The sequence below is a fragment of the Equus quagga genome, chromosome 6, assembly GCF_021613505.1.
Source record: "Equus quagga isolate Etosha38 chromosome 6, UCLA_HA_Equagga_1.0, whole genome shotgun sequence".
Lineage (NCBI taxonomy): Eukaryota > Metazoa > Chordata > Mammalia > Perissodactyla > Equidae > Equus > Equus quagga.
In genome coordinates this window covers 75,939,901-75,959,228 of record NC_060272.1, presented here as the reverse complement: position 1 = coordinate 75,959,228, position 19,328 = coordinate 75,939,901, and the positions used below count along the sequence as shown (strand labels likewise).

The 19,328-nt window shown below is 37.3% G+C and overlaps 1 protein-coding gene across 1 annotated transcript in view; it reads right to left on the bottom strand.

Annotated features, from left to right (window-relative positions):
* LOC124240745 (phospholipid-transporting ATPase IB-like) overlaps positions 1–19,328 on the bottom strand; it is a 175,591-nt gene that overhangs the window by 144,281 nt on the left and 11,982 nt on the right. The window contains 3 exon segments of the mRNA XM_046663871.1: positions 1,531–1,622; positions 15,053–15,197; positions 18,843–19,051. Of these exon segments, the coding sequence (XP_046519827.1) occupies positions 1,531–1,622; positions 15,053–15,197; positions 18,843–19,051 (446 nt within the window).

Below are 19,328 nucleotides of genomic sequence, written 5' to 3'. Positions count from 1 at the left end.
CAAAGGCAGGAACTATCTAATAATTCATCCTTGAATTCTTAATTCCATGCACAGATTTTGATACATACTATGTAGCCTCTATAAATGTTTACTGAGGCCAGACGTATAGCATAGACCATTGCTATGGAAGTAGAGAAGGGATAAATCCGTGTAAGTGATGGCACTTGGTGAAGTTTGGAGGAGGATAGTTGTAAGCTGTGCCTTTGGGAGAATGGGCGGGATCCAGCCAGATGAGTGCCTTCCAGGTTTACGTAGTGGAATGGACCAAGGTCCAGAGACAGGAAGAAAACGGGGGAATTGTGAGAAGATTTGCCTGGTTGGATTGTGGGGTTCATGCTGGAAATAAGGTTGAATAAACAGGAATAAACCAGATTATGGAGAACTTTGAATTTAACTGTTTTGAAAAGAGGTTATTCTTAAAAGAAAACACAGGGAGAAAGCTTCTAGACATTAGTTTGGCAATGAATTCTTGGATATGACAGTAAAAGCACAGGCAACAAAAGCAAAAATAGACAAGTGGGACTACATCAAACTAAAAAGCTTCTGCACAACAAAGGAAACCATTAGTAAAATGAAAAGGCAATCTATGAAAAAGGTAAAAATATTTGAAAACTCTCTACTGATAGGGGGATAAAAGGAACTCCTACAACTCAATAACAAACAAACGAATAACCCAGTTAAAAAATGTGCAAAGGATTTGAATAAACATTTCTCCAAAGAAGACATACAAATGGCCAACAGGTATATGAAAAAGTGCTTAATGTCACTAATCCTTAGAGAAATGCAAATCAAAACCACAAGGAGTTATCACTTCACACCTCTTAGACGGCTATTACAAAGAAATATATAAAACAAATATTGGCAAGGACGTGGACAAATTGGAACCCTTGTACACTATTGGTGTAATGTAAAATGGTGCAGCTACAACTGAAAACAGTATGGAGGTTCCTGAAAAAATTTAAATTAAAGAATTGAAATCAGGATCTTAAAGAGATATCTCCACTCCCATGTTCAGGGCAGCATTATTCACAATGGCCAAGACATGAAAACAACCCAGATGTCCATCGATGGTTGAATGGATAAAGAAAATGTGATATATATATACATAGCAACAACACGGATGAACCTTGAGGACATTATGCTGAGTGAAATAAGCCAGTCACAGAAGTCACAGAAACCAGCATTTGAATTTTCTTCAAATTATTTCTTTCAAAATATAATAAAATTATCCTATCATGGAGGTGACATAAACGACAAAGTCACTCCAATAATATCTCATTAACGACCTAAATCAGGATGAACTGTGGACCAACTTTATTGTGTATCAACATGCTTTTCAGCCCAAAAACGGAGTTTCAGTGTCTCACTACATAATTTAACTATTGTAAGAAGAGAGTTCTTTTCTTACAGTGTTTAAATTTATTCTCTACATCAAACTCTTATTTCAGCTAAATGAGCTTTTTATATATATATTTTTTACCTTTAAAAAATCTTCATCTAATAATATGTTCAGAAATGTTACCTGCAAAATAGTAATGAACAGGAAGAAAGCATTGGCAGCTTTGCTAAACTGCAGATACAAATATTGAGGGAGAAATGACCACAAGCTGTACTTGGCTGTGCTGTAGGCGAAAAGAAAAATATCACTGTCAGTTAACATTCTGGACTCCAAAAACACTAATGGAAAACAGAAAATGTTAATTATAACTCAGAAGGTGGATAAAGCACTGTTATAAAACACTGACTCTTTTTTAAAGCTATTTTGTCCTTTTTGAAAGCATTGATTGTTATCTGAAAACAATTTCAGGATAAGAGAATTTTCCCCTTTATAGGAATCAAGAACTATGAATACAGTAGACATAGAGAGTCAAGTATCAAAAGCCAGAGAGAGGCATCTTATTTAAACACATTAAATGGGGAAGATGGAGAGGCGTGCCTGTCATCTTTCATTTCCTTAACGATTGAGATCATTCATTCATTTATTCACTAAGCAACTTTTTTTGGGGCGTGAGGAAGATTGGCCTTGAGCCAACATTTGTTTCCAATCTTTCTCTTTTTGCTTGAGGAAGATTGTCCCTGAACTAACATCTGTGCCAATCTTCCTCTATTTTGTATGTGGGATGCTGCCACAGCGTGGCTTGATAACAGTGTGTAGGTTCACGTGCAGGATCCAAACCCACAAACTCCAGGCTGCCAAAGCTGGGCCTGCAAACTTAAGCACTACACCACCAGACCAGTCCCAATTCACTAAGCAAATATTTATTGAGTAGCTACTATGTGCCAGGCAACTATTCTAGGTGTTTGAGATATATCAGGAAAAACACAAAGATCCCTGCCTTTATGGGGCTTACATTCTGATGGAGCAAGACAAACAACAACAAACAAAAGTGATAAAGAAGTTAAATATAGATATATGTTTGAAGATGGTAAGCAAGACCTATTCCACATTCTCTAATGGCCCGTAATGTTTTTAACAAAACTCCTAAGCAATGTCTGTCTCATAGTTCAAGGATAATAAGAGTCACCAATTCTTCCCACCTCTCTCCCTCAAGGATATTTCATCATTAAAAGATATCTTAAATGTATCGACACCCCAATGACTAGGATGTGTCATGGACAAAGAAAATCCTCTCAGGTATATTTCTTTTTTTCTAATTAAGCTACTTCACTTAATAAATTTTTGGTTTAAAAATCAGAAACACTAAAATCAAAACTGCATGTATTCCAAATTATCCAAGAGTAATGGGGAGTGGAAGAAATGATAAGGAGGTGTTCAGGATGAATTCCACAACATCACATGGTATAGGTTAAGAAAGGGGAAATTATGGGGTCATCAAGAGAAGGCCCAGATCCCTGATGCTGCCATTATCCCTTTAAGAGGCAAGCCAGGGCCTGGCACGGCTGCTGGACAATCTGTGGGTTTAAAGGGATCCCACCTCACTGTCACTGCTCTCCATTCCAGTAGGAAAAGGGTGAGAGCAACCTTGTAAGCAGAGGAAGAGGCAGACGCCTGGCTTGGGGTGCAGCCCCTCTAGGTTTGGAGAGACAAGGGAAGTGTTAAATATGCCACAGGCCCTGGCTAGACAACTCAGAGTGAGCTTCATGGTCACTTTTACATCATTCTGCTCATTGTACTATGGAAAACAAAAAGAACAGCATGAAAGCTGTAAAAAACACACACACACACACACACACACAACAAAGAGAGAGAGTAACGAGATGCAAAATGACAGTCCATGGCCAAATACATCTTATATATAATATATACAAGTGGCAAAATGTATCAGAATGGGTCAAAACACAAAACACAATTGAAAGAAATATTCTTACAAAATGTCCAAGAATGGCTCTAAAGTCATGGCTACCCAAATGTACAGGAGGCAAATTAGAGAGGTGAGAAGCAAGCAAGAAGAGTTTGCAATATTAGTATAAGACAGTGTTTAATTCAAACTAATCATATTAACTACAAAAGGAGGATCACTTTGTAAATATTAATACAACAACCCACAAAAGAACATAAAAGTGCCATAAACCATTATGCATTGATTAATATAATACTGGACTACCTAATATTAAAAACTGCAGGAAATACAAGAAAGAATTGACAGACACACAACAGTGGGGAGTATTAACATAATTCTCTTAGTCCTTGCCCAAATAAAAGAATATTGAAGATTTGGCGGATTTTAAAAGACATGGTACTGAACAACCAACAGGTCAAAGAAGAAATCAAAAGAGAAATAGAAAAATGCCTTGAGAAAAATTAGAAATACAACATACCAAAAGTTATGGGATGCAGCAAGAACAGTTCTAAAAGACAAGTTCATGGTGATAAATACCTACATTAAGAAAAAAGAAAGATCTCAAAACACAACATAACTTTACACCTCAAGAAACTAGGGAAAAAAAGAACAAATGAAGCCCAAAGTTAATAGAAGGAAGGAAACAAAAAAGATCAGAGTGGAAATAAATAAAATAGAAACTAAAAAGAAAATACAAAAGATCAACTCCTCTTGAAAAAGTAAGAGCTGGTAATTTGCAAAGATAAACAAATAGACTAACATTTAACTGGATTCATTCAGAAAAAAAGAGAGAGGACTCAAATAATAAAAATAAGAAATGGAAGAGGAGACAGAACAACAGAACCACAGAAATACAAAGGATCATAGAAGACTACTGTGAACAATTATATGCCAACAAATTGGACAACCTAGAAGAAATGGATAAATTCCTAGAAACATACAACCTACCAAGACTGAATCATGAAGAAATAGTAAATCTTAACAGACAAATTACTAGTAAGGAGATTGAATTGGTAATGAAAAACCTCCCAACAAATAAAAGTCCAGGGCAAGATAGCCTCACTGGTGAATTCTACCAAACATTCAAAGAAAAATTAATACCAATTTCTTTCTCAAACTCTTCCAAAAAATAGAAGAGGAGGAAACACTCCCAAACTCATTTTATGAGGCCAGGGTTACCTTGATACAAAACCAGAGAAGTACGGTACAAGAAAAGAAAATTACAGGCCAATATCCCTGACATACATAGATGCAAAAATCCCCAGAAAAATATTAGCAAACCAAATTCAACAATATATTAAAAGGATCATACACCATGACAAAATGGGATTTATTCCAGGGATGTAATGATGGTTCAACATTGCCAAATCAAGCAACGTGATACAACACATTAATAAAATGAGAGATAAAAATCATGTGATGATCTCAATGGATACAGAAAAAGCAATAAACAAAATTCAACATCCACTTGTGATAAAAAACTCTCAACAAAGTGAATATACACGGAAGGTACCTCAACATAATAAAGGCCACATAGGACAAGCCCGCAGCTAACATCATACTCAATAGTGAAAAGCTGAAAGCTTTTCCTCTAAGAACAGGAACGTGACAAGGATGCCCACTCTCACCACTTTTATTCACCATAGTATTAGAAGTCCTAGACAGAGGAATTAGGCAAGAAAAAGAAATAAAAAGCATCCAAATCAAAAAAGAAGAAGTAAAACTGTTGCTATCTGCAAATGACGTGATGTTATATATAGAAAACCCTAAAGACTCCACAAAAAACTGTTAGAACTAATAAACAAATTCAGTAAAGTTTCAGAATACAAAATCAATGTAAAAAAAATCTGTTGTGTTTCTATACACTAACAATGAACTATCAGAAAGAGAAATTAAGAAAAAATCCCATTTACAATTGCATCCAAAAGAATAAAATCCCTAGGAACAAATTTAACCAAGGGGGTGAAAGACTTGTATAGTGAAAACTATAAGATACTGATGAAAGAAATTGAAGACACAAATAAATGGAAAGCTATTCTGTGCTCATGAACTGGAAGAATTAATATTGTTAAAACACCCATACTATCCAAAGCAATCTGTAAATTCAATGTAATCCCTAGTAAAATTCCAATGACATTTTTCATAGAAATAGAATAAACAATCCTAAAATTTTTCTGCAAGTTAAAAAGGCCCTGAATAGCCAAAGCAATCCTGACAGGGAAAAAAAACAAAGGTGGAGGCACCATGCTTCCTGATTTCAAACTATATTACAAAGCTAAAGTAATCAAAATAGTATCCTATTGGCATAAAAACAAACACATAGATAAATGCAAGACAATAGAGCCAGAGCCCAGAAATAAACCCATGCATATATGGTCAAGTAATTTATTACAAAGGAGCCAAGAATATACACTGGGGAGAGGACAGTCTCTTCAAGAAATGGTGTTGGGAAAACGGGACAGCCACATGCAAAAGAAGGAAACTGGACCCCTATCTTACACCATGTACAAAAATTAACTCAAAATGGATTAAAGACTTGAATGAAAGGCTTGAAACCATAAAACTCCTAGAAGAAAACATAGGTCATAAGCTCCTTGACATTGGTTTTGGCTACAATTTTTTTGAATTTGACAGAAAAAGCAGAGGAAACAAAAGCAAAAATAAATAAGTGGGATTATATCAAAATAAAAAGCTTCTGCACAACTGAGGAAACCATCAACAAATAAAAAGGCAATCCACTGAATGGGAGAAAATATTTGCAAGTCATGCCTCTGATAAGGAGTTAATATCCAAAATGTGTAAAGAACTCAAACAACTCAAGAGCAAAAAAACAATCTGATTTAGAAATGGGCAGAGGATCTAAACAGACATTTTTCCAAAGAAGACATACAAATGGCCAATAAGTAAGTGAAAAGATGCTCAACATCACTAATCATCAGGTAAATGCAAATCAAAACCACAATGAGATAACACCTCACACTTGTTAGGATGGCTATTATCAAATATAAGAAATAATAAGTGTTGTCAAGGATGTAGAGAAAAGGGAACCCTTGTGTACTATTGGTGGGAAGGTAAATTGATGCAGCCACTATGGAAAACAAAATGGAGATCCCTCAAAAACAAAAAAATTGAACTATCATATGACACAGCAATTTCACTTCTGGGTATACGAAAGAAACAAAAACACTAACTTGAAAAGATATTTGCACTCCCACGTTCATTGCAGCGTTATTTACAACAGCCAAAACACGGAAGCAACCTAAGTGTCCGTTGATGGATGAATGAATAGAGAAGATGTGGTGTATATATACAATGGAATATTACTCAGCCATACAAAGAAGGAAAATCATGCCATTTGCAGCAACATGGATGGACCTAGAGGGTATTACGCTAAGTGAAATAAGTCAGAGAAAGACAAATACCATATTATCTTACTTATATGTGGAATCCAAAAAGTGATCAATCAAACAAATAAAAATCCCTCAAATTCGTAAATACAAAGAAGAGATTGGTGGTTACCAGAGGAGGGATGTATGGGGTGGGCAAAATAAGTGATGGTGGTCAAGGATGCAAACACCTAATCATAAAATAAATAAGTCCCAGGGATGTCGTGCATAGAATGGTGACTAAAGTTAATAACACTGTACTATATATTTGAAAGTTGTTAAGAAAGTAGATCTTATAAGTTCTCATCACAAGAAATAGAAATTTTGTAACTATGTGTGGTGATGGATGTTAACGAGACTTATTGTGGTGAGCATTTTGCAATATATACAAATATTGAATCATAATGTACACCAGAAATTAATATAATGTTATGTCAATTATATCTCAATTTAAAAAATAAATTAAAAAAAGATTTGGTAGTATGGTTAAAATACTACATATATATTTGTCAATAAATCATTAGGTAAACCAATAGAGGTGTATGTATATTAATGTGTGCTATCAAATTCTATACCCTTAATAAAGAATAAATGTTATTTGAACAATTAATTAATTTCAAATTTATAACAATTAACTAAATTTTTAAACAAATTTTCAAATGGAGATAACTCATACCATATTTCTCTGACTACCATACAATAAAAATGGAACTAAATAATTGAAGTAGAAACAAAAAGAAAATAAAAACTACTTTGAAAGTATAAGATTCTCCAATTTTTAGGAATATGAATAAAATAAGAAATAAGATGTACCAAGTACTGAAGTTCCAGCATAAGAAAAGACAAATCAGTAGATTCATATTAAAGTCTTCAAATACACTAAAGGAACAGATGGTAATTTATATAATAAAATAAGTATTACAAATTAGTAGGGATGAAATGACCAATTAACCAATTGGAAAATAAGTTAAGCTGGATCTCTACCCCATTCCATACACCAAAATAAACTCTACTTAGATGAAAGACTTAAAGTTAAAACAAAAAGATGGCCTAGCTGGAGTGGGGCATGGGAGGTGACTGCCAATGGTCATCAAGTTTCTTTGCAGGTGATGAAAATGTTCTAAATTTGACTGTGGCGATGGTTACATAACTGTGAAAATACTAAAAAGCTTTGAACTGTACACTTTAAATTGAGTGAATTGAATGATATGTAAATTATATTTCAAAGCTGTTACAAGAAAATAAATAAAATTTTAAAAAATGAAACCATACAAACAGCAGAAAAAATGTGAATAACTATTATATAATCTTGGAATAGAGGGCTCCATTCTAAACTCCACAGGAGAGGTTGGATGGCGTCAAGATGGCAGCTTAGGTGGACTCTGAACTCACCTCCTTCCACAGACACAACCAATTTACAACTACTCTTGGACCAATTACCCGTGAGAAAACTGAAAGCTGGACAAAAAGAATCCATGTAACAAGGCACAGTCCTGACTGAGGTGGAAGAGGCAGAAATTCCTTTCTGGAAGAAAAAAGGCCACCTGCACAAGCCCCAGCACTTCATGGCTGCCTGGGAGCAATCCTAAAGTATGTGGCCTTCCATGAAGGAGTGGGGGACATGAGTGGGGGAGCATTACAACAAGTGACATACAAAGGAAATCCCCTAAGGCTAGGAGCTGACTTCTCAGCAGAAACCTTACAGGCTAGAAGGGACTGGCATGATATATTTAAAGTGCTGAAAGGAAAAAACCTACAGGCAAGAATACCCTTCCCAGCATAGGTATCATTCAGAATGGAAGGAGAGATGAAGAGTTTCTCCAAGAAGCAAAAATTAAAGCATTTACCACCAAGAAACTAGTTTGACAAGAAATGCTAAAGGGACTTAAGTGGGAAAGAGAAGACCACAGATGGGTATAAGAAAATTATCAAAAAAAAAAACCCAAAAAAACAGGGAATAAAATCACTGGTAAAGGCAAAAATACAGTAAAGGTAGCAAATCAACCACCTATGAAGATAATATGAGGTCAAAAGACAAAAGTACTAAAATTACCTATTTCAATGATAACAGGGTAATGGATACACTCACACAAAAAAAGCGGTTAGATAAGATTTCAAAAACATAAAATGTGGGAGGAGGGGAGTAAAAGAGTAGAGCTTCTAGAAAGAGATCAAACTAAAGAGATCATCAACTCAATATAGATTGCTATAAACATAGATTATTATATATGATCCTCAGGGTAATCAAAAACCAGAAACCTATAATAAATACACAAAAACCTAAGAGAAAGGAACCCAAACATAATACTAAAGAAAGCCGTCAAACCACAAGGGAAAGAATAAGAGAAGAAGAAAGGAATAGAGAAGAACTACTAAAACACCCAGAAAAAAAGTAACAAAATGGTAATAAGAATATATTTATTATTAGCTACATTAAATGTTAATGGACTAAATGCTCCAATAAAAAGGCATAGGGTGGCCAATTGTGTGGAAAAAAATACCCATGTATATGCTGCATAGAAGAGACATACTTCAGATGTAAAGACGCTCACAAACTGAAAGTGAAGGTATGGAAGAAGATATTCTATACAAATGGCAAAGAAAAGAAAGCTGGGTAGCAATACTTATATCAGACAAAATAGAATATAAAACAAAAACTGTAACAAGAGACAAAGAAGGGCACTACATAATGATAAAGGGAACAACTCAACAGGAGGATATAACACTTGTAAATATCTATGCAGCCAAAATAGGAGCACCTAAATATACAAAGCAATTATTAACAGACATAAAAGGAGAAATAGACAGTAACGCAATAATAGTAGGAGACTTTAACACTCCACTTACACCAATGGATAGATCATCCAAACAGAAGATCCTAAGGAAACATAGGCCTTAAATGACACATTTGACCAGATGGACTTAGGAGATATATATAGAAAGTTCCATCCAAAAACTGCAGAATACACAATCTTTTCAAATGCACATCAAACATTCTCCAGGATTGATCACATATTAGGCCACAAAACAAGTCTCAATAAATTTAAGAAGACCGAAATAATACCAAGCATCTTTTCTTTTTTCTTTTTTTTTTTTTTTCTGCTTTATCTCCCCAAACCCCCCTGTACACAGTTGTATATCTTAGTTGCCGGTCCTCCTAGTTGTGGGATGTGGGACACTGCCTCAACATGGCCTGACGAGCGGTGCCATGTCTGCGTCCAAGATCCAAATCCTGGGCCGCTGCGCAGAGCGTGCAAACTTAACCACTCAGCCACGGAGCCGGCCCCAGCATCTTTTCTGATGACAAAGTTATGAAACTAGAAATCAATTACAGGAAGAAAATCAAAAAAGCCACAAATATGTGGCGATTAAACAAAATGCTACAGAACAACAACTGCGTCAATGAAGAGATCAAAAGAGAATGCAAAAATTACCTGGAGACACATGAAAATGAAAATACAACATGCCAAAATCTATGGGATACAGCAAAAGCAGTTCCAAGAGGGAATTTTATGGCAATGCATCCTACCTCAACAAACAAGAAAAATCTCAAATAAACTATCTAACAGTGCACCTAAACAAACAGAAAAAAGAAGAACAAACAAAGCCTAAAATCAATAGAAGGAAGGAAATAATAAAAATCAGAGCAGAAATAAAAGAGAGACTAAAAAACAATAGGAAAAAATCAATGAAAGCAAGAGCTGGTTCTTTTAAAAGATAAACAAAATTGACAAACCATTAGCTAAGCTCACCAAGAAAAAAGAGAGAAGGCTCAAATAAATAAAATAAGAAATGAAAGAGGAGAAATTACAACAGACACCACAGAAATACAAAAGATTATAAAAGAATACTATGAAAAGGTATATGCTAACAAATTGGATAATCTAGAAGAAATAGGTAAATTCTTAGAATCATACAACCTTCCAAAACTAAATCAAGAAGAAATAGAGAATTTGAATAGATCAATCACCAGTAAGGAGATCAAAACAGTAATCAAAAACCTCCCCAAAAATAAAAGTCCAGGACCAGACAGCTTCCCTGGTAAATTCTACCACACATTCAAAGAAGACTTAATACCTATCCTTTTCAAATTCTTGCAAAAAATTGAAGAGGAGGGGAGGCTTCCTAACTCATTCTATGAAGCCAACGTTACCCTGATACCAAAACCAGACAAGGACAACACACAAAAAGAAAATTACAAGCCAATATCACTGATGAACATTGGCTCAAAAATCCTCAACAAAATACTGGCAAATCAAATACAACAATACATTAAAAATATCATACACCATGATCAAGTGGTATTTATTCCAGGGATGCAGGGCTGGTTCAACATCCATAAATCAATCAATGTGATACATCACATTAACAAAATGAAGAATTAAAATCACATAATCATCTCATTAGATGCAGAGAAAGCATTTGACAAGATACTGCATCCATTTATGATAAAAACTCTGAATAAAATGGGTATAGAAGAAAAGCACCTCAACATAATAAAGACCATATATGACAAACCCACAGCTAATATCATTCTCAATGGAGAAAAACTGAAAGCTATCCCTCTAAGAGCAGGAACCAGACAAGGATGCCCATTTTTCACCACTCTTATTTAACGTAGTATTAGAAGTCTTAGCCAGAGCAATCAGGAAAGAAAAAGAAATAAAAGGGATCAATATTGGAAAGGAAGAAGAGAAACTGTCACTATTTGCAGATCACATGAATTTATATATAGAAAACCTTAAAGAATTCACTAAAATATTTTTAGAAATAATGAATGAATATGGTAAGGTAGCAGGATACAAAATCAACATACAAAAATCAATTGCATTTGTATACACTAACAACGAAGTAGAATGAAGAGAAATTAAGAATACAATCCTATTTACAATTGAAACAAAAAGAATAAAATACCTAGAAATAAACTTAACCAAAGAGGTGAAATATCTGCACACTGAAAACTATAAAACATTGCTGAAAGAAATTGGGGAAGACACAAGAAAATGGAAAGATATTCTGTGCTCTTGGATTGGAAGAATTAACACAATTAAAATGTCCATACTTCCTAAAGCAATCTACAGATTCAATGCAATCCCTATCAAAGTTCCAACAGCATTTTTCACAGAAATGGAACCAAGAATCTTAAAATTTATATGGGAGCACAAAAGACCCCAAATAGCCAAAGGAGTCCTGAGAAAAGAGAACACACCTGGCGTTCTTATGCTCCCTGATTTCAAAATGTCCTACAAAGCCATAGCAACCAAAACAGCATGGTACTATCACAAAAACAGACACACAGATCAATGGAAGAGAATCAAGAGCACAAATATAAATGCACACGTCTATGGACAGCTAATTTTCCTTTTTTTTTTTTGTATACTTTTTGGTGAGAAAGATTGGCCTTGAGCTAACATCTTTTGCCAATCTTCCTCCTTTTTTGGGGAACAACTGGATGACCATAAGGAGAAAAAAACATAAACCATCCTCTGCCCATTGATTTGAAATGCCATCTTATTAACTTTAAATTTCAAAATAAAAATGGATCTATTTCTATTTTATCTATTCTGTCCCATGAAGTTGTTTAACTATTTGTACATTGTACTATTTTAATTATGGTATCTTTACGGTGTGTTCTGATATACGGATTAGCAAATTCAGCCATATTATTCTTTTTTAATGTTTTCTTAGATATTCTTTACACATTTAATATTCCAGATACACTTTGTACTCAGTTTGCTAAATTCCACTTAACAAAAATTCCCACTGGGATTCTGACAAAAATTTCATGAAATTTATAAATGATTTGAGTAAAATTGACCTTAACATTGTTGACTTTTCCCTTTGAAGAATATGACGTATCTCCTTATTTATCTAGATCTCCTTTTATGTCCTTCAGTAAAGTATTTTTGTTTTATTGATAAAAATTTTACAAATATCTTATTGCATTTTTTCATAGGATATTGAAGAGCTTTTTTTGTTGCTATTATGAAGAGTATGTTTTCTCTACTTTTCCTAGTTGCTTATTGTCAGTATGAGGCAAAAACTATTTTTGTGTGCTAATCTTGTGTCTGACTAACTTACTCAACTCTCTTATTGATTCTAACAGATTTTCCAGTTTGAATAGCTTGTGTTTTCTTGGTAGACAGGTTAAGCTTTAATTATAAAAGCTTATCCTGAAAGTCCTCAGCTATTGTCATAGTTAAACATTTACTAATTTCTGTAACTAGAGATGCCGGGTCCTAACGTGGAAAGAAAATGAATTTCAAGGTCAAAGAGGCTTGGGTTTTGTTCCAGCTCTGTCCCTTAGCGAGCAGGTGACTCAGGGTAAATTATCATCTTTCTTTTCTGCCTCAGGTTCATCAACTGTAAAATGGTTAATGATGTCTTTGGCAGGTTAGGAAAAATAGCACTAAGAGACCTACAGTAGTAGTCACAAAAATGGGACATCTCAAATAATTCTCGAGCAAAAAATACTGAAAATTCTATTTGTATCTTTTAATCTAAAAGAAAAGAAACTAAGCCTTACTAATATTTAATATACAGGTTGACAGTGGGGCCCTCACTTGTTCTGTGTTTCATGTCATTAGATATGAATTTCTTTTCATTTATCTTACTTGGAATTTGCTGTGGTTCCTGAATTTTAGGATTCACATCTCTCATTCGTTTCTAGAAAAATTTTGGCCATTATTTCTTTAAATAACGTCTGTCCCACTCTCTCTATTCTCTTATTTTGGAACTCTGATTTGATCTAGGCTAGAGTTATTTACTCTGTTGTTCATCTTTCTGAACCTCTCTTTAATATTTTCCAATTCGTCATCTTTCTATGTTGCATTAGGAGTATTTTCTCATATCTGTTTTCCAGAATATTACCTCTGTCTTCAGTTGCGTCTCCTCTCTGCCTTTTTTTCACCCCATTCACTGAGATTTTCTAATAGATTATCATATCTTTAGACTCTATTTAATTCTTTCCCAAATCTACTGCGGTTTTATAGAAAAACAGTCTTATGTTTTCCATTCATACTTTTAATACTCTTTTTAATCCTTTAAACACATTATTTTATCATGTCTAATAGAAATATTCTTATGTTAATTCTATCCCTGATAATTGCCCTACCTGAGGTCCTTCGAGGGTCTGACTCTGCTTGCTTTCGGTTTATTTATTTATTTCTCTCTTTCTACTGCCTCTCATTAATAAGGCCTTTCTTCCTCACATTTTGATGTTTCTTAAGCTCATGTTCAATCAAACTTCATCTTTTGGAAATCTTTAGGGCCTGAGTTGATGGAGCATTCTTTCATAGAAGGTTTATCTTTGCTTCTGCCAGGTGACTAGGGACACTAGCAACCTGGCACCATTTTAAAATATATTTTGAGCTTGAGTTTTTCTGGATCACACAGATATCAATTTAGGGAGAAACCTCATGAGAAGGTCGTCAGCATATATTAATAAATCTCAAAATAATTTTTTTGTTGCCTAAGATCAGAGCCAAATTTAAGAGAGGTTAAATTTCCTCACCACATCCTTTTTAAAAAGCAGATTTTTAATTTTATTCTCCCTTCAATTAGGATGTAGCCCTCCAAAGCCCAGATTTTATGGTGGTGGGGTCTCCAATTCTATCTTCCACCTTGTGTGGCTTTAGGCTTGATTTCTCTCCCCAACTGAGCATTAAAAAGGAAGCTTTAGGTCACCAGAACGGGGCAGGTCCCCAGAGCAACCATCCACTTCAGCGTCCCCTACCTCTTTGAATTCCTGCTTTGCCTTCATTTTTGGCCTCTGGGGATATCCTTTTTCTTACCATGTCAATGACGCACATTTTTTAAGCTATCCCATTAGTTAATAATCAAAAAGCTTAGAGACTACTGAGCTAGTGTATCCAACTCCTGGCCTCAGTGCCACCTGGTAAAATCTATATATATGCACTGAAAAACTAGTTTCCTTTGAAGCTTTCATCTAACTCTGCCTCTGCAGTACATACTCAACTCAGTGAATTCCTCAGGAAACAGAACTCTTAAGAAGTCCAGTGCTCAATTCCCCAGCACAGGATGTTGATGAGGAACTCACAGATGTGTGAGGTTCCACTGGGCTTTGCCTCATATCCGTAGGCATTGCTAGAGAGCTCTCAGTTGGCAGTGGGCTGCACGATACTGCCTAGAAACAGGAACATGTGAGAGCAGAGGCCATTCAGAGAGAGGGAGTTTGATCCCAGGGAGATGAAAACAAATCCTAGTCTTGGGAGCGAACATGAGAATTTAGAGTTCCTCAAGGTTTGAGAAAACTATTATAGCCTGAAGCATTCAAAGTACTTTTTCGCGGAGGAGGACCACATCTTCCTCCTTCCTCTCCTCCCAGCTACATATACTTCTCACCTGATGGAGTTTTTGCAGAAATTGTTCTTAAGAGGTTCATTGAGGTAAATGGTGCGGACTTTGGACCCATCTGATTCTTGCACAGCTTGTTGCCAGCCCATCTTTTCCTCCACTTTCAGAAAGCCCAAAGAGAAGTGAACGGGTCCTGCAGCAAGAAGGCACAGGAACATCACACAGCAATGCAAATGAAGGCCGGCTCTAGGGGAGGCGGCAATGACACTGAGTGGAGGGGGGAGTGGGGGGGGAGTGGGGGCGGGGGGTGGGCACAACGGCCTCTGCGAATGCCCTTGGGGCGGACTGCTTTCTCTGCCCCCAGCTGCTCACCTGCCCGACCCCCTTCCCCAGGGATGTCACCCTGGCCAGGAGAAGTAGCAGGGGCTGCCCTTCCCTGCTACCCTGCACCAGAGGGGCAGTTCGGGTTCCTTCCCAGCTCACACATCCCCTTCTGCTCCCCAGCCCTGGAAGCACCAGGTGGGCACCAACGCTCAGCCCAGGGAGGGGACTGGGGACCTGTGGTGAAATGGGGGCCAGGGGCTGGGCTCAGAAAGACAAGGAGGAAGGGGGAAGAGGCAAAGGGAAGGAAGGAGGGGGTGAGGAAGGAAAGGGGGGCCCACTGGAAAGTGCCTTGGTTGAAAAGCAATAGCTCCCTGACCAGAGAGGAGCCCCTTGACCCAGATGCCTTCACATTCCCTGCAGCTTGACTAAACAGATGTCTTCCTGCCTGTAGCCCCCTGACCTCCCTTTCCTTTTTTCTGTTTTCTACGTAAAGAACGTACTTTAGAAACCTGATAATTGTAACATATTACTCTACTCCCTTTAAAATTTATATAAATCTCCTTAAAAGCCCCTTGCCAGCTTTAAGATCCAGGGAATGGCTTTCTCCAGGACCTAGGATATCTCTGCGTGGGCATCAAGGAAGATCTCTCCATGGGAGGGCAGAAGCCTGACCAGACGGTGTCTTGCTCCAAGTTGTTAACTCCCCTCTGTCATGAAGATAGAAGAAAACATGCTTTTCTCTTTTGGATAAAGCCAATTAGCAAACACAGGTGGCCCACGACCCACCGCTCTTCCCTAGCCCAGCTCTTAAAAACACTTTGGTGCTGTTTCAGCTGAATTGGGTTATCTATTGTGATAGTCTTGAATAAAGTATTCCTTGCCTGTTTAACTTTGTCCAGTGCAATTTTTACTTGAACATCTCCTAAAACAAATGAGATATTTGACAAAAGGACCAAGGTGAGCTTTATGTGTCTGGTGAGCAACAGAGGTCAGACTGGGAAGGGGATTTGCCCTGTGTACCCTCAACACTAGGAAAGCATGTTTGTACTAGAGTCCAAATGGCCTGTAATTATATAAAAATATGATCTGATTCAATCAGGCTCAAGCTAAAAACTAAAGGGTATGACAACACCAAAGGTTGGCGAGGACTTGGGGAATTGGAAACCAGCATGGCACCAGTAGGAGTATAAGCTGGTACAATTGTTTTAGAGATCAAGTTTAGGTTGCATGTGCTGTATAATTCATCACTTCATTTTCAATTATATGTTAAAAAACTCATACATGTATACAAGGAGACATGAACAAAAATGTGCATTTCAGCACTGTTTGTAACAGTGAAAAAATGGAAAAACCTAAATCCTGCAATAGAGGAACAGTTAAATAAAACCCTTCTTAATCATACGATGAAATATTGCAGAGGCATTAAAAAAAATGACTCTGTCTGGGGCCAGCCTGCTGGTGCAGCAGCTAAGTGTGCACGTTCTGCTTCAGTGGCCCGGGGTTCACCAGTTGGGATCCCGGGTGCGGACATGGCACTGCTTGGCACGCCATGCTGTGGTAGGCATCCCACATATAAAGTAGAGGAAGATGGGCATGGATGTTAGCTCAGGGCCAGCCTTCTTCAGCAAAAAGAGGAGGATTGGCAGTGGATGTTAGCTCAGGGCTAATCTTCCTCAAAAAATAAGAATAAAAAAATAAAAAAGAATGACTCTGTCAATAAATACATTATTGATAGGTAGATAGATTGATCTCAAAAGCCTGAGTGATGTGAAAATGCTAGATATACGTACTCTATTGAACCATTTATGTAAAGTTTTTTTTTTAGATTGGCACCTGAGCTAACATCTATTGCTAATCTTTCTCTTTTTGCTGGAGGAAGACTGTCCCTGAGCTAACATCCGTGCCAGTCTTCCTCTATTTTGTATGTGGGACGCTGCCATAGTGTGGCTTGATGAGTGGTGTGTAGGTTCATGCCTGGGATCCGAACCCACAAACTCCAGGCCGCTGAAGCAGAACGTGCATACTTAACCACTACGCCACCAGGCTGGCCCCTAAAAGTAGTTTTAGACGCTAAAAGAGGATTAAAATCATACACAACACACTCATAATAGTAATTGCTGGGGCAGGGGGTCGGGGCGGGGACAGGAGGAAAGAGCCTAGAGATGATGGTTAAAGGTTATTTTTGCTTTGCTTTACCTCCAATGCTTTATTTATTTAAAAAAAAATAGAGAAAATCCTAGAAGCAAATATAACAAAATGTTGAAGGTCATTTATTCTGTATGTTTGTTGAAGTTTACACACAACGCTGACACACATCACATAGACTGCATTGCCATCCACCAAATAGCAACAGTCCAAACTACCAGAATATTTTTAAGCAATAGGTTAATTATATATGAATCTATCATCTCAATTTATTATTTCTCTGGCCATTTAGGATACAAGACACAGATGTCAGCCTCTCAACACCTGTCCCACAATATTTCAAGGGCAAGAACCTGGAATGAAAGAGGAGGAGTGGCAGACTTTCTGAGTGAGCCTGGGACATTTGAGAATGTAACCAAGTTCAGTTAGTGTAGCTGCCATGCTTAAAGGGACAGCAAATTCCAATAAAGAGCTCCACAGTTACTCACCAGTCTTAGGCTGAGGAGACCACTTTTCACTAGAAAACTGATCTTTTAGGCTTAATATCCTGAATGGCGTCGATTAGCACAGAGAGCCCTAATCCTAGACTGTGGCCCCTGGTCTTCCCCTGGCATGAGAGGGGACCTTCCCTCAGCTCCCCTCTGAAAGTTCTGACAGTTGAGGGCTCAGCACTGCCCCTCCACAGTGTGCTTCTGAGACAGGGCTGCCAAGCTTCTTGTCCTTCCACACTCACAAACTGTGCTCTTCTTGCCCTCTGAAGGAGCTCCATCCTTTCAAATCAGCCTAGAAAGATAAAAGAGACCTTCCATACTTAGAAGCTAATTCATCTTTCTTCCAAATGGTGAAAAAAGGTACATATCATACCTTACTGAGGAGGGAACACATCAGGATAAGACTTGAAATCACATGAACTTAATGTAAATTTGGCAACTGATGATTTTTGCCAATACCGGTATGGTCTAAGTCATTGGTTCTCAAACTTTAGGGTCTCAGGAATCCTTAATACTCAAAAAATATGAAGGAACCCAAAGAGCTCTTGTTAATGTGGCTTATCTCTATCTATATTTACCGTACTAACAGTTACTCTGGTACATCGTTCCTGAGAACAGTCCAGCATCACTTAATCAAACGAAATATGCATGTTTTACTGGCCACAAACATAGGTTCTTTTCACCAGCCACACACAAGGGGCCAAAATAACAATGGGAACACCAGGTTTACAGCAAGGAAAGGAGTTTATTTTGGGTAATGTCAGCCTAGAGACGAGAGCAAGCCCTCAAATTCGTCTCCTCAAAAGATGTGAGGCAAGGGTTTTTAAAGGTTGCAAGGAATGTGGCTGCTTGTAGGAGGGAGGAGCATGTGGCCTTGCCGGTTGGCATCTTCCCACTGGCCTGCATTTGGCCTTGTGAGGCTGCTTGCAGGGAAGGGGACGGCGAGATAAGGGAATCCGCCAGTGAGTATTCTTGGTTCTCTGCCTCCTTGATGGATGGTGGACTCTGGTGCCGGAAGCCAAGGAGGGGGTGTTTGGGAAGCTGCAGCTTCTTGATATTCTTTGGATATCTGTTTTCCTGTAATAAACTTCAAGGACACAAAGGTTAAAGAAACCGATATTTACATATGAGTGTAACTTAGAGAAGCAGGGAAAGGGGACGGGTGCTCCTGGCTTTAACCCCACATATGCTGGGTTTAATGTACGGGAACTGATACCAGGGCTGGTATCACATGTAAAACCCCAGCCATTCTACTCTAGGACATACATACCAAAGACACTACAGGGTAAGGTCATGAGAAGACAGGTACACATTTATAGAAGTGGGAGCAGTGGGGAACAACCTAAGTAAGTACCTATGACTAG